The sequence below is a fragment of the Plectrocnemia conspersa genome, unplaced genomic scaffold, assembly GCF_051122295.1.
Source record: "Plectrocnemia conspersa isolate PC_06_02 unplaced genomic scaffold, ASM5112229v1 ptg000012l, whole genome shotgun sequence".
Lineage (NCBI taxonomy): Eukaryota > Metazoa > Arthropoda > Insecta > Trichoptera > Polycentropodidae > Plectrocnemia > Plectrocnemia conspersa.
This window is the reverse complement of record NW_028277176.1, coordinates 4,628,726-4,646,983: the sequence shown is the minus strand read 5'-3', so window position 1 is coordinate 4,646,983 and position 18,258 is coordinate 4,628,726. Positions and strand designations below refer to the sequence as shown.

Here is an 18,258-nt window from a genome sequence, read left to right as displayed (position 1 = left end):
TGAAGTAATTTGAGAATAGGTTTATGAGACCTTCAAAAAACCCGATTAGATCATTTTCTCACAAGTAAAACGAATGCCTTAATATTTAAAAGTTAAGATAATCGTTACTTTTCCGTTCACAATAGATCCTGTTTTAGCGTCAATTGCTGTTCTCAAAGGATCGCTGCTGTTTTATATTTATTTTTGACAGTCCACTAAAGCGCAGTTTATTTGCAAATTCAAGGAACAAAAAATCAATTAATTTTAGTTTATATCACAACTATCTGCAAATGTTATGAGTATAAAATCTGTTTTAATAAACAATCGACGGAATGTCTTCACGCCTGCACCACTTCAAAAACATATAAACAAACCAAAAAATTATCACAAAACTGTTTTGAGATGAGCGTTAAATAATTTTAAAAAACTGTTAAATTTGAAATATTCTGTTTTTTTTTTAAATTCAAGAATAAAAAAAAACTATCATAGTGGTTTTTGTGTATTGCAACAACGCAGGTAGTCATTTTTTTCTTTAGTGAACCGCCGCATTATATACAGCCCAATTGTGCGCTTTTTTGTATCGAGAAATGTATATTCGTTATTTATGATGGCCATAGTCATGACAACTAATAGCCGACAAACAAAATAATACAGAAAAAATACTTTGTTGTTGACGAAATTCCATAAATTATTCATATTTCCTAGTTAACATTGTGCAGCTATGGACTTTAGCAAAAGCTGGTATTATAATTTTGCATCTTTTAAACAATGCTAATAATATAATAATAATTTATTATATTTTTTAAGTCCTAAAGTTTTTCAATGAAAATAAGATCTTGTCTTTCGTTTTTGAAATGTGAAATGTTATTAGCAAAACATGTTTAATTTTATTATTATAACAATATAAATATTATAATAATTATTGAATAAATTTAGCCGATTCTTAAACCATTATTAAAATAAGTTATATTTCACTCGTGACTAACTTCATCTGGCTGATTCTGTCTGTCGCTGTACAATAATAATCACATTTTCATTCCAATAAATTATAGAGTTGTAATCGAATCGTTGTTATATTTATATTGTATAACCTCAACTTTGTCATATAATGTTATTGATTACTAAGCTCCATGATATCTTATCATATTTACTGGAGAAAGCTATAACGAAATCGGTTCATCGGCCTATAATAGATTCTCAATGATTTCCTAATTATTGATAAATTATCTAACAATACAATTTCACATATACCTGCTATAAAATTGTCTGAAATGATTCGTATGATGCGTATTTTAGTTCATCAAAATCTTCGACTGTCACATATGTCTGTGTCATTTTTAGGCAATTATGGTTTATTTACAGTTTTAAAAAAAAGTCAAAGCACTCGAAGGTATAACGAACTCGAGTTTATTTTTAGTCTGTATAAATTATCTCAGATACTTATAAGAAATATATTGTGACGAAAAATTAATGATAGATAAACACTGTAATATAAGTTTATACAACTCAATAACCAGATCTTGACGATGAGTGTGACAGTGACTAGACTCATGCATTTAGTTAGACTTTAATCTCAAACACAACGAACTTTGAAATTGATTATCTAGAAACAAGTATTTTTAGCTAATATTATTAACGACTCATATAAGAATATATGTTTAATATTGTAATATATTCATAATATCAAAGATGATAGGACCATCCATAATCACTGCGCGAAATTTGTCAAAATGATCATAAAATTATAGATTTGTGTCCCTTGAATTTTCTAAGAAGCAAAGATTTTGTCAGCGTAATATTAAAAAAGCGGTTATGTATTAATAGTGCCGAAGTACTTCCACTAAAACCGTTGGACCTTACTTTAAAAAAACAATATGTACAATTTTGAATATACTGTAACGTCGTAAGATATGTATTAGACAAAAACAAAAAGTTTTGTTCCACCCCGAAGCATTTGCATTAGTAAAATTCGAAGATTAAAAGGGACGGTAGACTTCCACTCATTCCTCGATTGTATATATCATATATAATATAATAAATTAGAACAATGCCGATAGAACTTCGGTCTAGAATTCTCACCCAGAACTACCACTAACTATCGACTAAGGCGGTCCATATAAATCGAATTTTTTGATAGTCTAATATTTTCAAGAGATCAACTCGATGTTCGATAAGACTTAGAGAATACGGCAAAAATAGATAAAGATAATAATTTATATAAAATCTTTGTAATTATATAAATAAGCGCATGTACCGTTCAGGTACCGCACGAAGATATTAATAATAAAACAAAAGTACACGGTTCATCAAAATTTACACAGTATTCGGTTTCACTAATTGAACTGCCAATAGGCTAACCAATGAAATCCACTTTTAATCAATACATGTTACATAATATACTCGTATATACTGAAATACATTATATAAGAGGCCGCTTGGAAACATTGGAAAAATTCAGTTGATATAACATTTTTAATAATATTATACACTGTGTTGTTAAAGTAAGATAGTGAAGTTGACATAAATCTGTCTGGTGTAGAGTGTAGACCATGACTCCCATACATATATTATGATTTTATTTCGTTTATCTCAATGTATTTAAAATAACTGATTAATTAACTATATCACTAAACATGCAAAATATTAGTAATTAGTTCACTTTACTTTTAAACGACCCAAATACTTTACGTCTTCAAAGTAAAAACGTCGGCATTGTATGTACTTGAATTTGACATACTAGAGTAAACATATAGGTCGCAAAACACTTTTGATTCCAACCTTGATATCAAAAAATTGCATCACTTTCCAATCGCAAAACACTTGAGCAAATTTGTTCACTAAATTATTATATAAGGTCATGTATACACGTGGGACGTTTAGACGCTATTAAATTATATAAATATAGCACATATGAGTCAATCCATAATTACTTGCTTATTTTAAAATGGTTTCGTTCCAAGACTATTGTCAAATCCATAGTAAGTTAGTATCACTGGCAAAATTACAAATCAAACTAACTATTTGTTGTTATAATCAGTACATGCCAGTTGTTTTGATTTATTTGAGACATGTCGTTATAGATGTCACTATGATCAAGATATGTTTGGCCCAAGTCAAGTAGAAAACTCCCGCACGGTCTACATTAAACTACTGGCTTCTGTACTGCGCGGACGCGGTGGTTAGCATACGTATAATCTTACATATAAGTAAAATATAGCAAATAAAAGCAAAAACGGAAAAGTATTTCAATAATACCAAAATTTTCAATACCGGTATTACCGAGAGAGAGAAAACATTCAATATTGGTATTACCGGTATTGACATTATTATTATTATTTTAATTAATTGACTGTAAAATTAATTCAAATATCGCTCGCATGATTCATCACGTTTATTGCTTAGCAAAACCAAAGCATTCGAATACCCCAGCAACTATTGTTTCGATAAATAAAATAATATATGTATTTATTTAGGTTTATTATGGCCAAAACTTGGCGGCACTCTGGTAACACTGGCGTGACAGACTTCTTGGCTTGGTAAGCTTTTTAGCCCGGCCTGCTGCTCCGTTCACTGTATATTAATAATATTCTAACATGTAATTAGCATATATATAGTTAAGTATGAACAACGGATGCTTTAACATCTATAAATAGAAGTCGATGAAAGTAATTTGTCTGTTCAAGAGATGATGTCAGTTGTAGCACGTTCATTTTACTAAATTGTCAAAATAATGGACGAAAAAAGAGCTACAAGTTATCATGTTCTTAAACTTCTCAAATCCAAGTGGATTACCACAATACAATCTAACCCTCAATGTCGTTAGTTCTATTGTGCTGCTAAAGAATTTAAAAATATAAGAATCAATAATGAAACTATAGAACAGATATATGGTCGAGACAACGATAGGTTCATATTATTCTCAGAATCATATTAATTTGCCACGATGATACGTATATCACAAGAAAAATCACTCAATATGCCAGGAAATGCAAGAGATGAATGCTTCTCTCGTGGTTAATTGTATGTCGCGTCTAAAATCTAGCCTAATTAAAACAAGATTTTTATATAAACAAAAAATATTTATTTACAATCTTTACTTGTTCAATTATAACATTTTTTTGTTCACTTCTTAAAATCGAACTTTTTACACACTTTGGAAAATAAAATATAAACATACATTATGTTTATTTAATAATAATTATCATAGAAGGCATTAAAATATAACTGTTTATAAATTATGTGTAGGTATTATATTAAAAGATGTTTAAAGTTAACGATACTACGATAGCAGTTGGATTTCAACCATTATATTCTCATCCATTAAATAGTTTTACAGTATGAAAAACAGTCAAGTAGTAACTTTACTGATCTATTGTGTATGATACAAATCTTGACTGCTATCTTAATAATAATTATTTTTACTAATACTTATATCGATACAAAAAAAATAATACAATACACCAAGTATAATAAAAACCATACATTCAAGCTTAAAATATATAATACAGTATGAATAATTTATAAGTATATTATGCAATAAAACAATGATTTATATTTATATGTACACGTGGATATTTACAATGATTAGCAATTTTTCTGTATTATAAAACATAATTATCACAAATATGCATTAAATCATACTAATATTTTTCAACAGCAATATGAATATTATAGACTCTACATAGCCTTGCTATATCTCATTTAAAACGATAAATGTATTATACATATACGATAATTATGTATGGCAATTAGAGACTAGTATTTAAAAATTATTCATATCAGCCATTACCCAATTGACAATATTAATTAGGTTTCCATTTTCATTTTTAACTATCACATTTTGCTTTTTTTTAAATACCCTTATCTCTTTGCAGCAACTCTAATAAAAAAATAATTTACATTACATGTATTATATATATATGTATAAAAAAACATAAACTTAAGTCTTTATCCATATGTTATTATACATACATGAGGCATTACGTGTAATGTATATAAAACTCTTGCCTGTTATACTATACCTTCAAAAAAAACGAACTTTAACAATGTAATGAAACATTTGTGCCCTATACGTTTTGATTTGTTCGATCGACGTGTATTAATAACTGATTAAATCAATTATTTATATATGTAAAACACTCACACACATAATAATTACCCCTCGATAATATTTATAGCAAATTTCCTATCACATAAGTATAATCAAATTATACGAAAATATCTTACTTTACACATACACGTTTCATATACATCATATTATAGCAAAATTACACTAATTTGTGTATTTACAAGACTGTTTTTCAGACTTTTGAAAGCGCAGACTGGCACAAAGCCCCCCTATTATTTTTTTAATTTCCAAAACGATTTATTTTATATTTTAAAACCAGCGATGGAACGTACAAAAGTTTGGCCGGTTCGTATAAAAATATCCTTATTCCTAGCGGAGACCAGCAACAACAGCGATTTTAAATCCAGATATAAACTTATATGATACAACAAAGCCTTCTATTGCTAAACAATGAGATATTTAAGTTTATTTTTAATCTATGATTAAAAATTCACAGTAAAGGGATAATGTTGATTAAACTTTTTTTGCATAAAATCCACACATGTTGAGTTTATATGTTTTAAAAAGGTTAGCAAATTGAAGAAAGGTGAAGTACATTTTTGCCACAGAAGATTTGTTTTCTAGTATATGTACACACCGATATTAAGTGATTTTTAATATTAAGAATATAATTGTTTATGCAAATTATAAATTAATACAATTTGCATTTTTTTAATTGAGCCATATATATTATATTATACATTAAAAGAAGATTAATCAAAAGTAAAGATAATTTAGCAATTAAAGTCTACATGCATTTCGACAGTAGTCTTAATTGGCCTGTTTATTACAATTAATATATTGGCTTTTCTTTTCTATAAAGCCGCTATCATATGTAGTGCTATGATCAGATTTTTGAGAAAACTTTCTATTCTTACATAAAAAAATACAATTGATAGTTTTATATGTAGTATAGAAACATAAAAGCAGGCTTGTTCAATAAAAAGTCAAATCACAAAGTATTGATAAGTAATAGATACGAAGAAAGAAGCAATGGGACCTTAGAAAATATTGATAAATTGCCTTTACTTTTTGATTCACCTCTTACAATATATTCATCTTTAAAATAAAACATTAAGATTAATTTACATTGTATCAATTAGTAAGTATGCTATCAATTATATATAATTAAATAGCATACGCACTAACTAACACAATGTAAATTGTATTTTATTATATACAGGTGTCATGAAAAAGTGGTACAAATTTAAGGGATTGTAGTTCTCCATTTTACTATATATTTATTGGTACAAAATTGATTTGATATTCCACATTCGGTATTTTTAAAATTAAAAAAAATACATGCCACTTTTGACAACAAAAACAGTATCCTGCAAATATAAAATTAAATGAGTACATTCAAGTGTCAAATAGCTTCATGTACCTCGGTAAGAGCATTAAATCAGTAAAAATGTTATTTCAACCTAATAAACCAACTAGACTCGAGGATATAAAACATTGATCTGACTTGTACTGACATACAGTTAGAGAGCTGGATCCTAAGCGAAGCTTACAGTCTCTTCTAAGCAAATAAGATCGAATGACGTAGAGAGATGCTTATACAACCAGAGAAGCTTGGCACTGCATAGAAAGAAGTGAAGTAGGCGAAGACCCATACTGGGTTGTCAGTCATTTCAAATTCACAGCACTTTTTTCTATTACAGAATCGATCTTGATCGCGCATTCACTGTAATGCTTATCATTGTCGAAATGAAATCAACATTCAATCAACATGTTTTATTTCCTTGTTTTGACGAATACTATCTACACCCAAAAATTTATACTACATTTTAACAGCACCTTTATATATGCATAAATAATAAAAAATCAAATAGATTGATATTTTAATACTAATATCTCGTGAATAAAAAAATCCACTACTACAACAAAATAAAATATCGAAACCGTTATTAATCAACAAAAAATACTTTATATACTTCATAAAGAGGTAAGGTTTCGATTTTCAGGTACGGTTTTGTTCCACCGGACTCGTGAAACTCTCAAAGCTCCCGCGGAGCCGAATCGCGTCCCAAAAATGGCACTATTCACATTAAAAATGGCACTATTTTAACATACAAAAATAAATTTGATCGTCCGTTTCTTTTATATAAAAAAAACCAAAAGCCGAAACTTTGACAAAAATACTTAACATGTTATTGAAACGGACGGGAATATTTTTAATTTATACATATTGCATCCGACTGTGGGACGAACAAATTAAAGCACTGATTCAATCTGCTTTATGTCGCGATCATCGTTATCGTTCTCCTCGTCGTTGCCGATCTTGCTCGGCGGCTCAATGCTCATCGGACTGGCTGCGGTGTGAACAATCTTGGGCACATATCCTCCGTTTGACGTTGGCTTTCCCATGGTAATCGGAGCGTCATCAGGGTCTTCCTCGTCCATATCTTCTTCGTTCTCATCGATCCTCGACAATGGCATTGGATAATTATCGCCCGAATCGTCTGAAGTGCATCTACAAAACCGGTACATTCAACATTAAAAAACGAAGAAGTTCAATATGTGATTTGTTGATTGATTAACTTACCGTTTTAACATAGGTGCTGCGAAACTGGTGACGGCAGATATTGCAAAAAATGTCCCGGCCATAAAGAATGACGTTGAATAGGATTGTGTTGCGTCGTAAACTGCGCCAGCTAGTGGTGAACCGATGATTGCGGCAGCTCCTCTGAACAGTATTAGTAGACCAAAGGCGTTTGTTAACTTATCAAGGCCGAGTAAGTCGACAAGTATAATGGACGTTAAAGATATGTATCCAGCTGAAATTAATAAATATTAAAGGTTATTCATACGGTACCCTAACATAAAATCGAAGGAATCTAGATGATGACTGAGAACATACACTAGAGATAAAATGTTGGATCGAGAAAGCCAGAATTTAAAAAAACTTCTTCACTCATCCACGTCAATGAATAAGATTTATTGTGGAGATGACTTCATCTTGCTTTCATTTCAAGAATAAGAGCAGTAATTTGTAATAATATGCTCTCTATCTTTCTATACAGCGTAAAAGCATAGACTTTCACAGAGAATGCGATTAAGGATCTACCTACACTTACTCTGTAAAGTGATATTTCGGATAAACTTTCTTACTTCAGTCACATGATTATCACCCTAAAACATATCAATTACACAGGCCTACAAAAAACTACCTACTTTTTGAAAATGATTTTTATGTAATTTTTAGTGCTAATTCTAAAAATGACATTCATTTTTTACTATCACGTAAGGTTATTTCAACCAAAGATAATGAAAGATTAAAAAAAATGACACAAAATTCAATTTTAAGATATTTGTGTTTTGATGTTGACACTTAATATATACTAGAAATACAAAAATATGAAAACTAAAATCATTAATAAAGTTTCCATTAGATTTCAAAAATTTACAAGTCCTTATAGCAACGTTTTCTCTTTCCTTTAAAACTTATTTTTCAGCTTTTTCTTTTATAAGCTTTCTGAGGATCATCTCTTTTCAAAATCCAGGCTTAATCCGCGATCATATTCACATTCCATATTTCTTGGTAACGCAGTTTCATTATCTTTATGTCTTGGTGAAATCTTTCACCTTGCTCTTAGCTAACAGCATCCAAATTTTAAGGAAAGTATTGCAGATGTGAATAGAGGATATGTATTTACTACAGCTCAAGATCTTAAAAAGTGAAGTTAAAAGCAAGTGAAATAACAAGTATTCTATTAATGGTTCTAAACTTGGCTAAATTATTTTTATTTTATTTTAATCAAAAATGGCTATACAAGTAGTACAAAAAGTTAATAGAAAATCCAAATACAAAAATTTAATTTTATAAATCAAACAATTAGGTTAACTATTTTTAAATTGTGTATATGAATAAATTTTCTGCTGATTTTTAAAGGATATATAATAGTATTAGTAATATATACAACTTAAATTAGATGATAGCAACTTATGAATGCTAACAAAACTGACACTAAAAAAAAACAATATTTCGGCAGGTTCGAGAGAAGGATTCTCAGACATTTTTTTTTGAGCTAGTAACATAATAAAAACTCAAGAGAGAAACAAAGGTTTAAGTTAGCTGATTTTAGTTATAATTATTAGCTTACGAAGTGTAAACCATGTACTAGCAGATCGCTTGGAAGACCACGACTATGTCTACACTGTTCTCGTAGGACTGAGTTGATTGAATGATGAAGCTTAGAACTGTGAGAAATAAGGACTACATACCAGATTTAGTACCATAATAAAGTAATATATTTTATTTTGATTTGATCTCAGATTGTAATTCATATAATAATATAATCGATTTCGAACTATAGAATGTCATTGTACTCAATTGACAAGATAATGGTTAAAGAAGTTATCTAGTTTAGTTCTTAGATTTCGTGAATTCAAGTGGATTAGCAAAACAAAATTTCTCTATATAACGCGATTAGCTTTGAATGCATGCTTTTGTGATAACGGCATATTTTATTTTCAAAATCTCATTGATTCCTAGTAATTTGCATTTTAATTTCAAGCAAATTAAATTCGCAATCCTTCGCAATGTAAAAAAACTCCAATTAAATGTAACATCATAAGCAAACTTACATATAGCAATTCCAAAGAACACAGCCATTGTGATGTAAGATGCATAAGACACGCAGAACGGCGTCAAGACGACAGACACAGTGCATATGACCAGACACACGTTGTTCAACAGCAATGAGTTGATCCACGGAAAATCAGCGATCCATCCGCAGATTACACGACCGATCGTGTTGGTTATGCCGATGATTGAGATCAAATACGACGCCGAACTATGGGGTACTCCCTAAAATAAAAATAAAAGCATATTCATGTATAATTCTAATACGATCATGTAACGAAATAAAGAAATAAAACTTACACTTTGCACTGCGGCATCGACTAAATAAACAAAAGGCACATACAATCCGCAGAATCCAAACACGTTCGATATTCCTATCATTACAAAGACCGGATCTCTGAGTAAGCTCATATCCATCATGGAAGACAACGCTGATTTAAATGATTCTGGCACCACCAAGCACGGACACAGATCATATTCTACAATAAGATAATATTTTATATATTTCATTTGCAAATGTTTGGGTCAGATTTTGTATATATTCTTACGTTCTCCTTGCGCTTCAACGTCTCGTGCGTTTTCCGATGGTGCCGCATGAGACAAAGATAATACGCTGTTCCTGTAGTTAGTCAAAGACTTTTGGCTTTGGTATTCGGGTAAGTTGATCACGGAGCCAGAGTAAAATATGTCTTTTCGCGATAGAGGTCTGACCATGCGAGTGCGCTCGGGCTGAATCGTTATTGACATTTTGGAATTATAGACACTGTCACCGTCGCCCTGAAACAAAATTTGATAATAAAAGTTAAAATAAGATTATAATATAAGATATTGAAGTCCAGCATAAAAAATCATAGCCATGTAAGTACCTCAGAATTGTTGTTTCTATTTATTCTCCGTACATCCCCGTTACTGTTCATTGAAGAGCGAGAAGAAGCTTTTATTGCTGCTAATGATGGTTTAAATCTAGAAAATATGAATAAAATTAAGATTAAATGTAATTACATTCACAACATTGAAGGAATAATTCCCACATTGCAAATGAAATTTAAATATTTTGAGTGCAAGTTCCTGTGTTAGAAAAATTAATCAAGTCTTGCAGCTTTTAGGTTTCATTGTTTCAAAACAAGAGGAGTAAAATTTAAGCAATAAAGGAACATGATTAATAAGAGCATTTTCTTTCTACGAAACTGTAGTATAACAGTTTCTATTGTAAGCTTATGACTCTTCTGTACATTAATTAAATTGAGCGTGGTTTTTAGTTAGAAATCGATTTGGCACACAGATCCAGTATGATATTTCAATATTTGGCATATGATCTATTTTATACTTGTATCTCACATTGAAAAATCAACTTTATTTATTGAAGCCTTTCATTTATTACACATAGAAAATATAAGTTATTCATAATGCATAATTTACTAGATCAACTAGCAAAGTAGCTAAAATTAAATTATTTTATTATTATTACATATGGACATCTATAGATATAAAAAAACATTATTATAGTCAGTACATAAATTAAGTTAAGATAAGAACCATATATAGAATATTAGGCTAACTTCGTGCATTACACATCTGTGTTTATTACATAAATATTATTATGTTATACAAATATAAATACCTTTCTCCCGTCGACTGTTTCCTGATGCGGTCGAACGTTGGTACGGAACCATTTTTTGGTATTCCTTGATGATATGTTGTGAAAGCCGGTGATGAAGAATTTCTCGGCATGATGCCGACAGCCGGTCCCATACGCTGCATGTCATTTTCATTATTTATCTAGGCATTTACTCAATTGAACTCAAACATGCATAAAACAAAACTTAATAACTAGAATCACTCTTACCGGTTTCTTTGGTGTTTTGTCATTTGATTCAATACCGTTGCTCGAGGCTTCAACTTGCTCTTGCGGTTTAGCTTCACTGATCGTCGGTAGTGTTGGAATGGTCGGTAGATTAGCCATAGTGGGCACTGGCGTCAATCCTGCTAGTTGATCCAAGTTGAAAGATGAATGTACGCCTGGATCGTAGTTGATCGGTATTTTCATGCGCTTTTCTATGCTCCCGTCGGGCAGTTGTACCATAAAGAACGATCCCGCTATTGATCCTCGCTCCATTTGGAAGCGTTTCTCTTCAGCCATTCTTTGAAGCAATGGTTTGATGGATGAAAGCTGAAGTTTTATTATAATACATATAGAATTAGTGTATAATTTATAAGTAGCAATGTAACACTGACCTTTGGATAGACGAGTGGACGCATCAAAGCACCGAATATCACGCAGTTCAAGATGAGACCAGCAAGGATGAGATTCGCTCCGCGCCAACCGTAAGCATTTAGCAGCATGGTTGCTAGTGGTGCGAAGGCAAAGGTGCCGACACCGCTGCCACATACTGCTATCCCGGTTGCCAGAGAGCGCTTGGTTTCAAAGTAATAACCAACGGCGACCACAGCTGGAAGGTAGATCATTCCGAAACCAATACCTGAAATAGAAATTAAATTGTATATAAATATCTAATAGACAAAATACTAATCAGTAATATAACATAAAAATAATAAATAAATCATTTTAAAAGAAACGGAAACATAGATAACAGATTTGCTAAATCACATTACCATGTATGACAAACATGATTATATTTGTAATTTATCATTAGACCGTGAGTAAGTGGTGATCTAGTATCGAATCCTTTGTATTAGTCCTTGGACGAAGCTTGAGCAAATGGGAGAGAAAGCAAATAGCGTTAATGTTTAGCTCCGCCTCCGGTACATACATTGATGAAACTGTAACTTTCAGGTGGGTATTTACGGACGACCATCTGATAATAACATAGGACACATAAGAATGCTATTAGATGCAAGACCCTGAGTATTGTTTCATGAGTTTTTATGCTGTGGTATTGGATGGCTATTGTAAGAATTATCTAGGGTGTCCTTAGACAACGATTTAACGATTTTCGAACGATATAATCCTAAATATGTATTTAATACATAATGTATTTTATAAAAAAATATAGAATAAAATTAACCCAAACGATTATTGCGCATGTAAATAATATTTTTTATTGTAGTTTTATTGTTAATATACAATTGTATTGTTTCGATTTCTTAGACATATATACATATTATTTACACTAATTAAATTTATTATTCCATTCGCGTCTAATTTCAGAGATTTCTAAATGTATCTGGGTGTATTCTAATAATAAAGTATAATTCATATAAATTTACATATTTTTTCTTTAGTACGTTATAAAATTCTGACGTAGAAATGTGTACATATATATGTTATATAGTGGTACACCACAAAAATGATTAATCGTCATGCGTAGCTTATCATTGTTTTCGTTGGTGACACAAACTGACAAGAATATATCCACGATTAGTTGTCCTGGATATAATATGGCGTCTGTCGAACGTGAGGGCGTTTTATCGCTTCAGTTCATCCTTGACACGGAAATAAAAATTCGACATGCCTCTGATGTAAAAAATAAATGGCGAACGCATTTCTTAAGTATGAAAATCGCTGCCAACTATACGAAACACACCAGAGCCAGCACTGTCGCGATTATTGAGACGTCAAGAACTCAAATGCACATATACTCGATTCAGAAATCACAGTAAGTAAAACGCTTTCGTCAATATTGGTCATAAGTAATTTATAAAAATATAAATTATTGTTATATACATACATAATTGTTGTTCAAGACATTATTTAAAACTAAAATCTAATTTTTCCGCTACACTTATATTTTCGCACATACGCGTTCGATAGATATGCGGTTGATCCAGTCACATTTAAGACCATTCCCACGTTACTGTGTAAATTTACAGACTATGTAAACGATAATTTTAGATTTTTAAATTATTTATAGTTAAATAAAACGTAACATTTTATATATTTTAAAATAGGTTTGCAACTTTGCTTAATAATTAAAAGTCCAAACATTTTATATAAATATTCATATTTTTATGAAAATATTATTAATTGCTGCTTTTTATGTTATTTTTATACGGTAATGAAAATGCAAATTACCAATCGTAAAAAATATCATATTGAATAGTGTCTTTCTTTATATTCATATATATTTATGGGAGATAAAATTAATAAGAAATATTTTTTATCTGTAAATTCTGTTTCGGTGGATATTGTATTACAAAATTTTGTGGTGTTTTAGCCTCAGTTTATTTTTAAGACCAGTTTTATTTGTTATGGGATTCTGAAATCAAAGTTGAGAAAGCATTAAAAGCGGGGCTTATTGACTAATTTTTCACAGTTTTTCCTTAAAGTTTTACAAAATACAAAAACCAAACGTTTTACTTTTTGATATAAAGTTGATCCAGTCACATTTTTGACCATTTCCGTGTTACTGCGTAAATTTTCGCTCTACGTAAACGACCATTTAAGAATTTTAAATTATTTATAAATAAATAATAATAAAAAGTAACATAAAATAGGTTTACAACTCAGCTAATTAATTTTAAAAAAATATGGTAATGAAAATGCAAATTACCAATCGTCGTTTTATATTTATATATTATATGCGAAATAATTTTGATAAAAATATAATTTTCTGTAAATTCTGTTTCGGCAGATATTACATTGCGATTGTGTTTTAGGTCGCAATTTATTTTTAAGATCAGTTTTATTTATTCTGGGATTCAGAAATTAATACACAATTGAGAAATTATTACAAGCGTTGGTCATTAACTAACGAACCGCAGTTTTTCCTTTAAGCCAAAAGGTAGTTTTACAAAATACAAAAACAAACGCTTTATTCTATGGTGTGCGGTTGATCCAGTCATATTTTCGACCATTCCCGCGTTACTGTGTAAATTTGCGTATTACGTAAACGACTAATTTAGATTTTAAAACTATTTATAATTAAATAATAATAAAACGTAATATTTTATATATTTGAAAATAGGTTTGCAACTTAGCTAATTAATTAATATTATTGATTGCTTTTTTTATGGTAATGAAAATGCAAAAAACTAATCGTAGAAATATCATATTGTATAATTCTTTTTTTGTATTTTTAAATATGCGAAATAATTTTAATAATCGATACATTTTTCTGTAAATTCTGTTTCGGCGGATATTGTATTGCGATTTGGTGGTGTTTTATGTTGCAGTATATTTTTAAACCAGTTTTATTTATTCTAGGATTCCGAAATTAATATCCAGTTAAGAAATCATTAAATACAGTGGTCGACAACTAACTTCCCACAGCTTTTTTATTGATAAACTAAAAGGTAGTTTTACAAAATATGAACAACAAACGCTTTATTCTGTGATGTGCGGTTGATCCAGTCGCATTTTTGACTGTTCCCGCATTACTGTGTAAATTTGCGCACTATGTAAACGACCAATTTAGTTAAATAATAATAAATTTTTGAAAATAGGTTCTTCGACTCAGGTAACTAATAAAAACCTAAATATTTTTAGAAAAGTATTATTGATTGCTACCAATCGTAGAAATAGCACATTGAATAATATTTTTTTTATATTTTTAAATATGCAAAATTATTTTGATAATAAATACATTTTTTTGTAAATTCTGTTTCGGTGGATATTATTTTTGATTACAGTTAATTTTTAAGACCAGTTTAATTCATTCTGGGATTACGAAATTAATATCCAGTTCAGAAATCATTAAGAACAGAAGTCGATAAGCAACTTTTTGCAGTTTTTCCTTTAAACTAAATGATAGATTTACAAAATACAAAAATCAAACGCTGTATTCTAAATAGAATGCTCTTTTTAGCTTAGAAAATTTCACGCTACGCTGCCAAAAGAAATCTCTGTACTTGAATAAATCAACTTCAGCACTACTGACACTCATTTCGCCGATATATTTTATAGGTAAAAAACTTTATAAAAATTAGCGGATAAAGAAATGCTCTGCGACCGTAGGAAGATGTATAAGATATAAACTACTACAAAGAGATTAAAAAATGAATTTCTTTATGAGGTAAATTAAATAAAAAGAATCTGGCTTTATACTAAAACTAAACAAAGATTCCCACGACAAAAAAGGATATGAAATCCCATCAGTCACATTACCACTATTTATTAAGATAGCATGGAGAAAAAAAATATGCTTTTAAACGGTGAAATTTGTTTTATATAGCACATTTACACCACTATTAAAACACTAAAAACTCACGACATGTGATGTAATCAAATCTTAGAAACACAAAAGACGAAGATCAACAAATGGTTGATAGGCGAGTTGTTAAATACCTTGTCGACTGACCCCTAAGCTACGCCGTTGATACGTCGACGCCAATGTGTGTCGATTAAATTTTTAAAATTGTCGACCCCTGATGTGTACGAATATAACGTTAGGTAATCTATTCAGAAAACTGCCAGATTTAATACTGCATTTAATTTTGAAATGTATTACGACATTACAGTAGGATGATGTTTTTAACTGCACATTATTTTCAATGCCATGCAGCATTGTTAAATATAAATTTATTAAACAGTACAAAAATATATTTTTAATATTAAAATATTCAATATATTATGACAAGGACTTTCACTTCCGTTGTGCAATATACCGATTTTGCAATGACAAGGATAAAGTGGCAAAAACTCAACTTTTACATTACGTGCACATTTTTGTAATGATGCTTAAAGAATTTTGAATCAACCATCGCATCTCAGATATCTTACTCCTTCATTTATTATACGCCAGTATTCCCTACAAAATAAATTCAACCTTCTACTGATTCGAGATATCCTTGACTCGGCCTATCGATTAAGGCAGTACAATAAATTTACCACTCACAAGACACGAGTCATTACATATCAATCTTATTCCACCTTCCAGTTTCCTTCATTTATTAATTGGATGTATGTATAAAAAGGATAAAAATGTTTTTTTCGATACATAGATTTTAGACTCAGCCCTGTTATTCTTATACGTTCCATCGCCGGTCAGTCGCCAAGACGGTTGAATAATGGCAGAAGTAATTGTTATGCATAGTACGAAAATGCAAATCGATTATTATAGCTGCAGTACTGCAAACACGCACACGTAATGATTACGCATACATAACCATAATACAAACATGGAGGAAAAGGCAGGAGGTTGTTCAGTTCACGTGACGTAAAAGGGTTGATCGGGTTTTCCTGGAAACGCTTATATAACATTTATACCTAAGTTTTCAGGGATGAATCAACGGAAAGTACGCAGTGACTCGGCGTGTTCGATATGTTGCAATAAAATTTGAGGCACGTTATCTGCCTCTTTTGTGTCAACAGAAAAAACAGGAATAAAGATAAGAAGCATTATTGCTTTATATGGTATTATTAGTTAGATTGAACGATAAGCGTTTATCAATCGTTGTTTGCTAATAATAGGCGACATGACAAAACGGTCAAGGCGCACAGGTCGTTAAACTCGATTGTGAATTTTATGTTCATTATTATGTAAGTAATTCGCATAAAAACATATATGTTATATTCAGTAACCTTTTTACAACCGCGACACACGAAAACCCTTTCAAGAATTTTGCAGCACAAACATAAAAATCTACCCTCACTGGATGATAGACGAGTGGGTGATGGCTGAGATACTTGAAAGACCTGGGTTTGAATCCCACATGGACCTTGTTGTTTCTAAGAGATTAGAGTATCTAGGAGAGTCTGTAGTTTTAAATTTGAAACTGTTCGTCTCTTTTCTGTTTCCAGGTTTAAGTTGTAGTATAAGTTTTTGATGTTTTTTAAGTAAAACCATCGGAAACTTTACTTTTTGGCTTCCAGATATTTTGACCAAGATATTTGCCACAGTTTAAAAAAAATGCGTTTGAATAGTCCAATTGTTATTTAAACCCAAACCTAATCTAACGAAAGTTATATTAGTATTAACTAATTATAATACATATTTATTAAATCTACGATTTTATTAGTTCAATAGACTAAAAAATTAGTGCACACTACAAATAAAATATTGCTCAATTTAATATATTTTTTAATACTCTATTTTTTATATATTTTAATCCACAAACAACTTTAATGTACACTACAAATAAAATGTGTTGCGAAAATGCACAGCTTATTTATTTCAATGCGCATATTATTCGTTTTAGGTCAAATTATATTTTTGCGAGGTTCATTTTATTTTATAAATTGCTCATTTATTTTGTTCACAAAATAAAATGTTTATTGAACATAGATATATTCATTTAATGCTCATTTTTCATTATTGTAATGCACAAACAATTAATTTATATATTGCTCATTTAAATTGTTCTCGTTGTTATTTAACGATACTTTATCTAATAAATTCGCTTATCATTGCTCAGTTTACAGCTCGGATAATAGTTTATATCTGTGCTTACATAATAAATCTACTATATCTAGAATTCCAATCAAAACGACACAAAATCTATTGTTTAAAATTTGATGATGGTCTGTGAACAAAAATAACAAGGTATGGTTCCTAAATGATATACAACACTGTTATAGCATAGCAAGTAAAATGCTTAATAGTCAAGAACGACGGGTGAAATAAAGTTGGTAGACCTAAATTGAAGTGGTTGGAGAATGGACAAAATGTCTCAATTGTCAAAAACT

General features: G+C 30.2%; 1 protein-coding gene across 5 annotated transcripts in view; it reads right to left on the bottom strand.

Annotated features, from left to right (window-relative positions):
* Positions 1 to 4,037: 4,037 nt before the first annotated feature.
* LOC148228014 (putative monocarboxylate transporter 5) overlaps positions 4,038 to 18,258 on the bottom strand; it is a 77,353-nt gene continuing 63,132 nt past the window's right edge. For 3 of the 5 annotated variants that reach the window (XM_088200850.1, XM_088200851.1, XM_088200855.1), the window contains exons 4-12: positions 11,910 to 12,154; positions 11,521 to 11,844; positions 11,296 to 11,453; positions 10,541 to 10,637; positions 10,223 to 10,451; positions 9,975 to 10,153; positions 9,677 to 9,899; positions 7,635 to 7,866; positions 4,038 to 7,562 (exon numbers count right to left, since the gene is read on the bottom strand). In XM_088200850.1, coding sequence (XP_088056976.1) covers positions 7,304 to 7,562; positions 7,635 to 7,866; positions 9,677 to 9,899; positions 9,975 to 10,153; positions 10,223 to 10,451; positions 10,541 to 10,637; positions 11,296 to 11,453; positions 11,521 to 11,844; positions 11,910 to 12,154 — 1,946 coding nt within the window. In that variant the 3' untranslated portion in view covers positions 4,038 to 7,303. The remainder of the gene's footprint in view (positions 7,563 to 7,634; positions 7,867 to 9,676; positions 9,900 to 9,974; positions 10,154 to 10,222; positions 10,452 to 10,540; positions 10,638 to 11,295; positions 11,454 to 11,520; positions 11,845 to 11,909; positions 12,155 to 18,258) is intronic. The other 2 variants (XM_088200853.1, XM_088200854.1) reach the window with 1 other exon arrangement.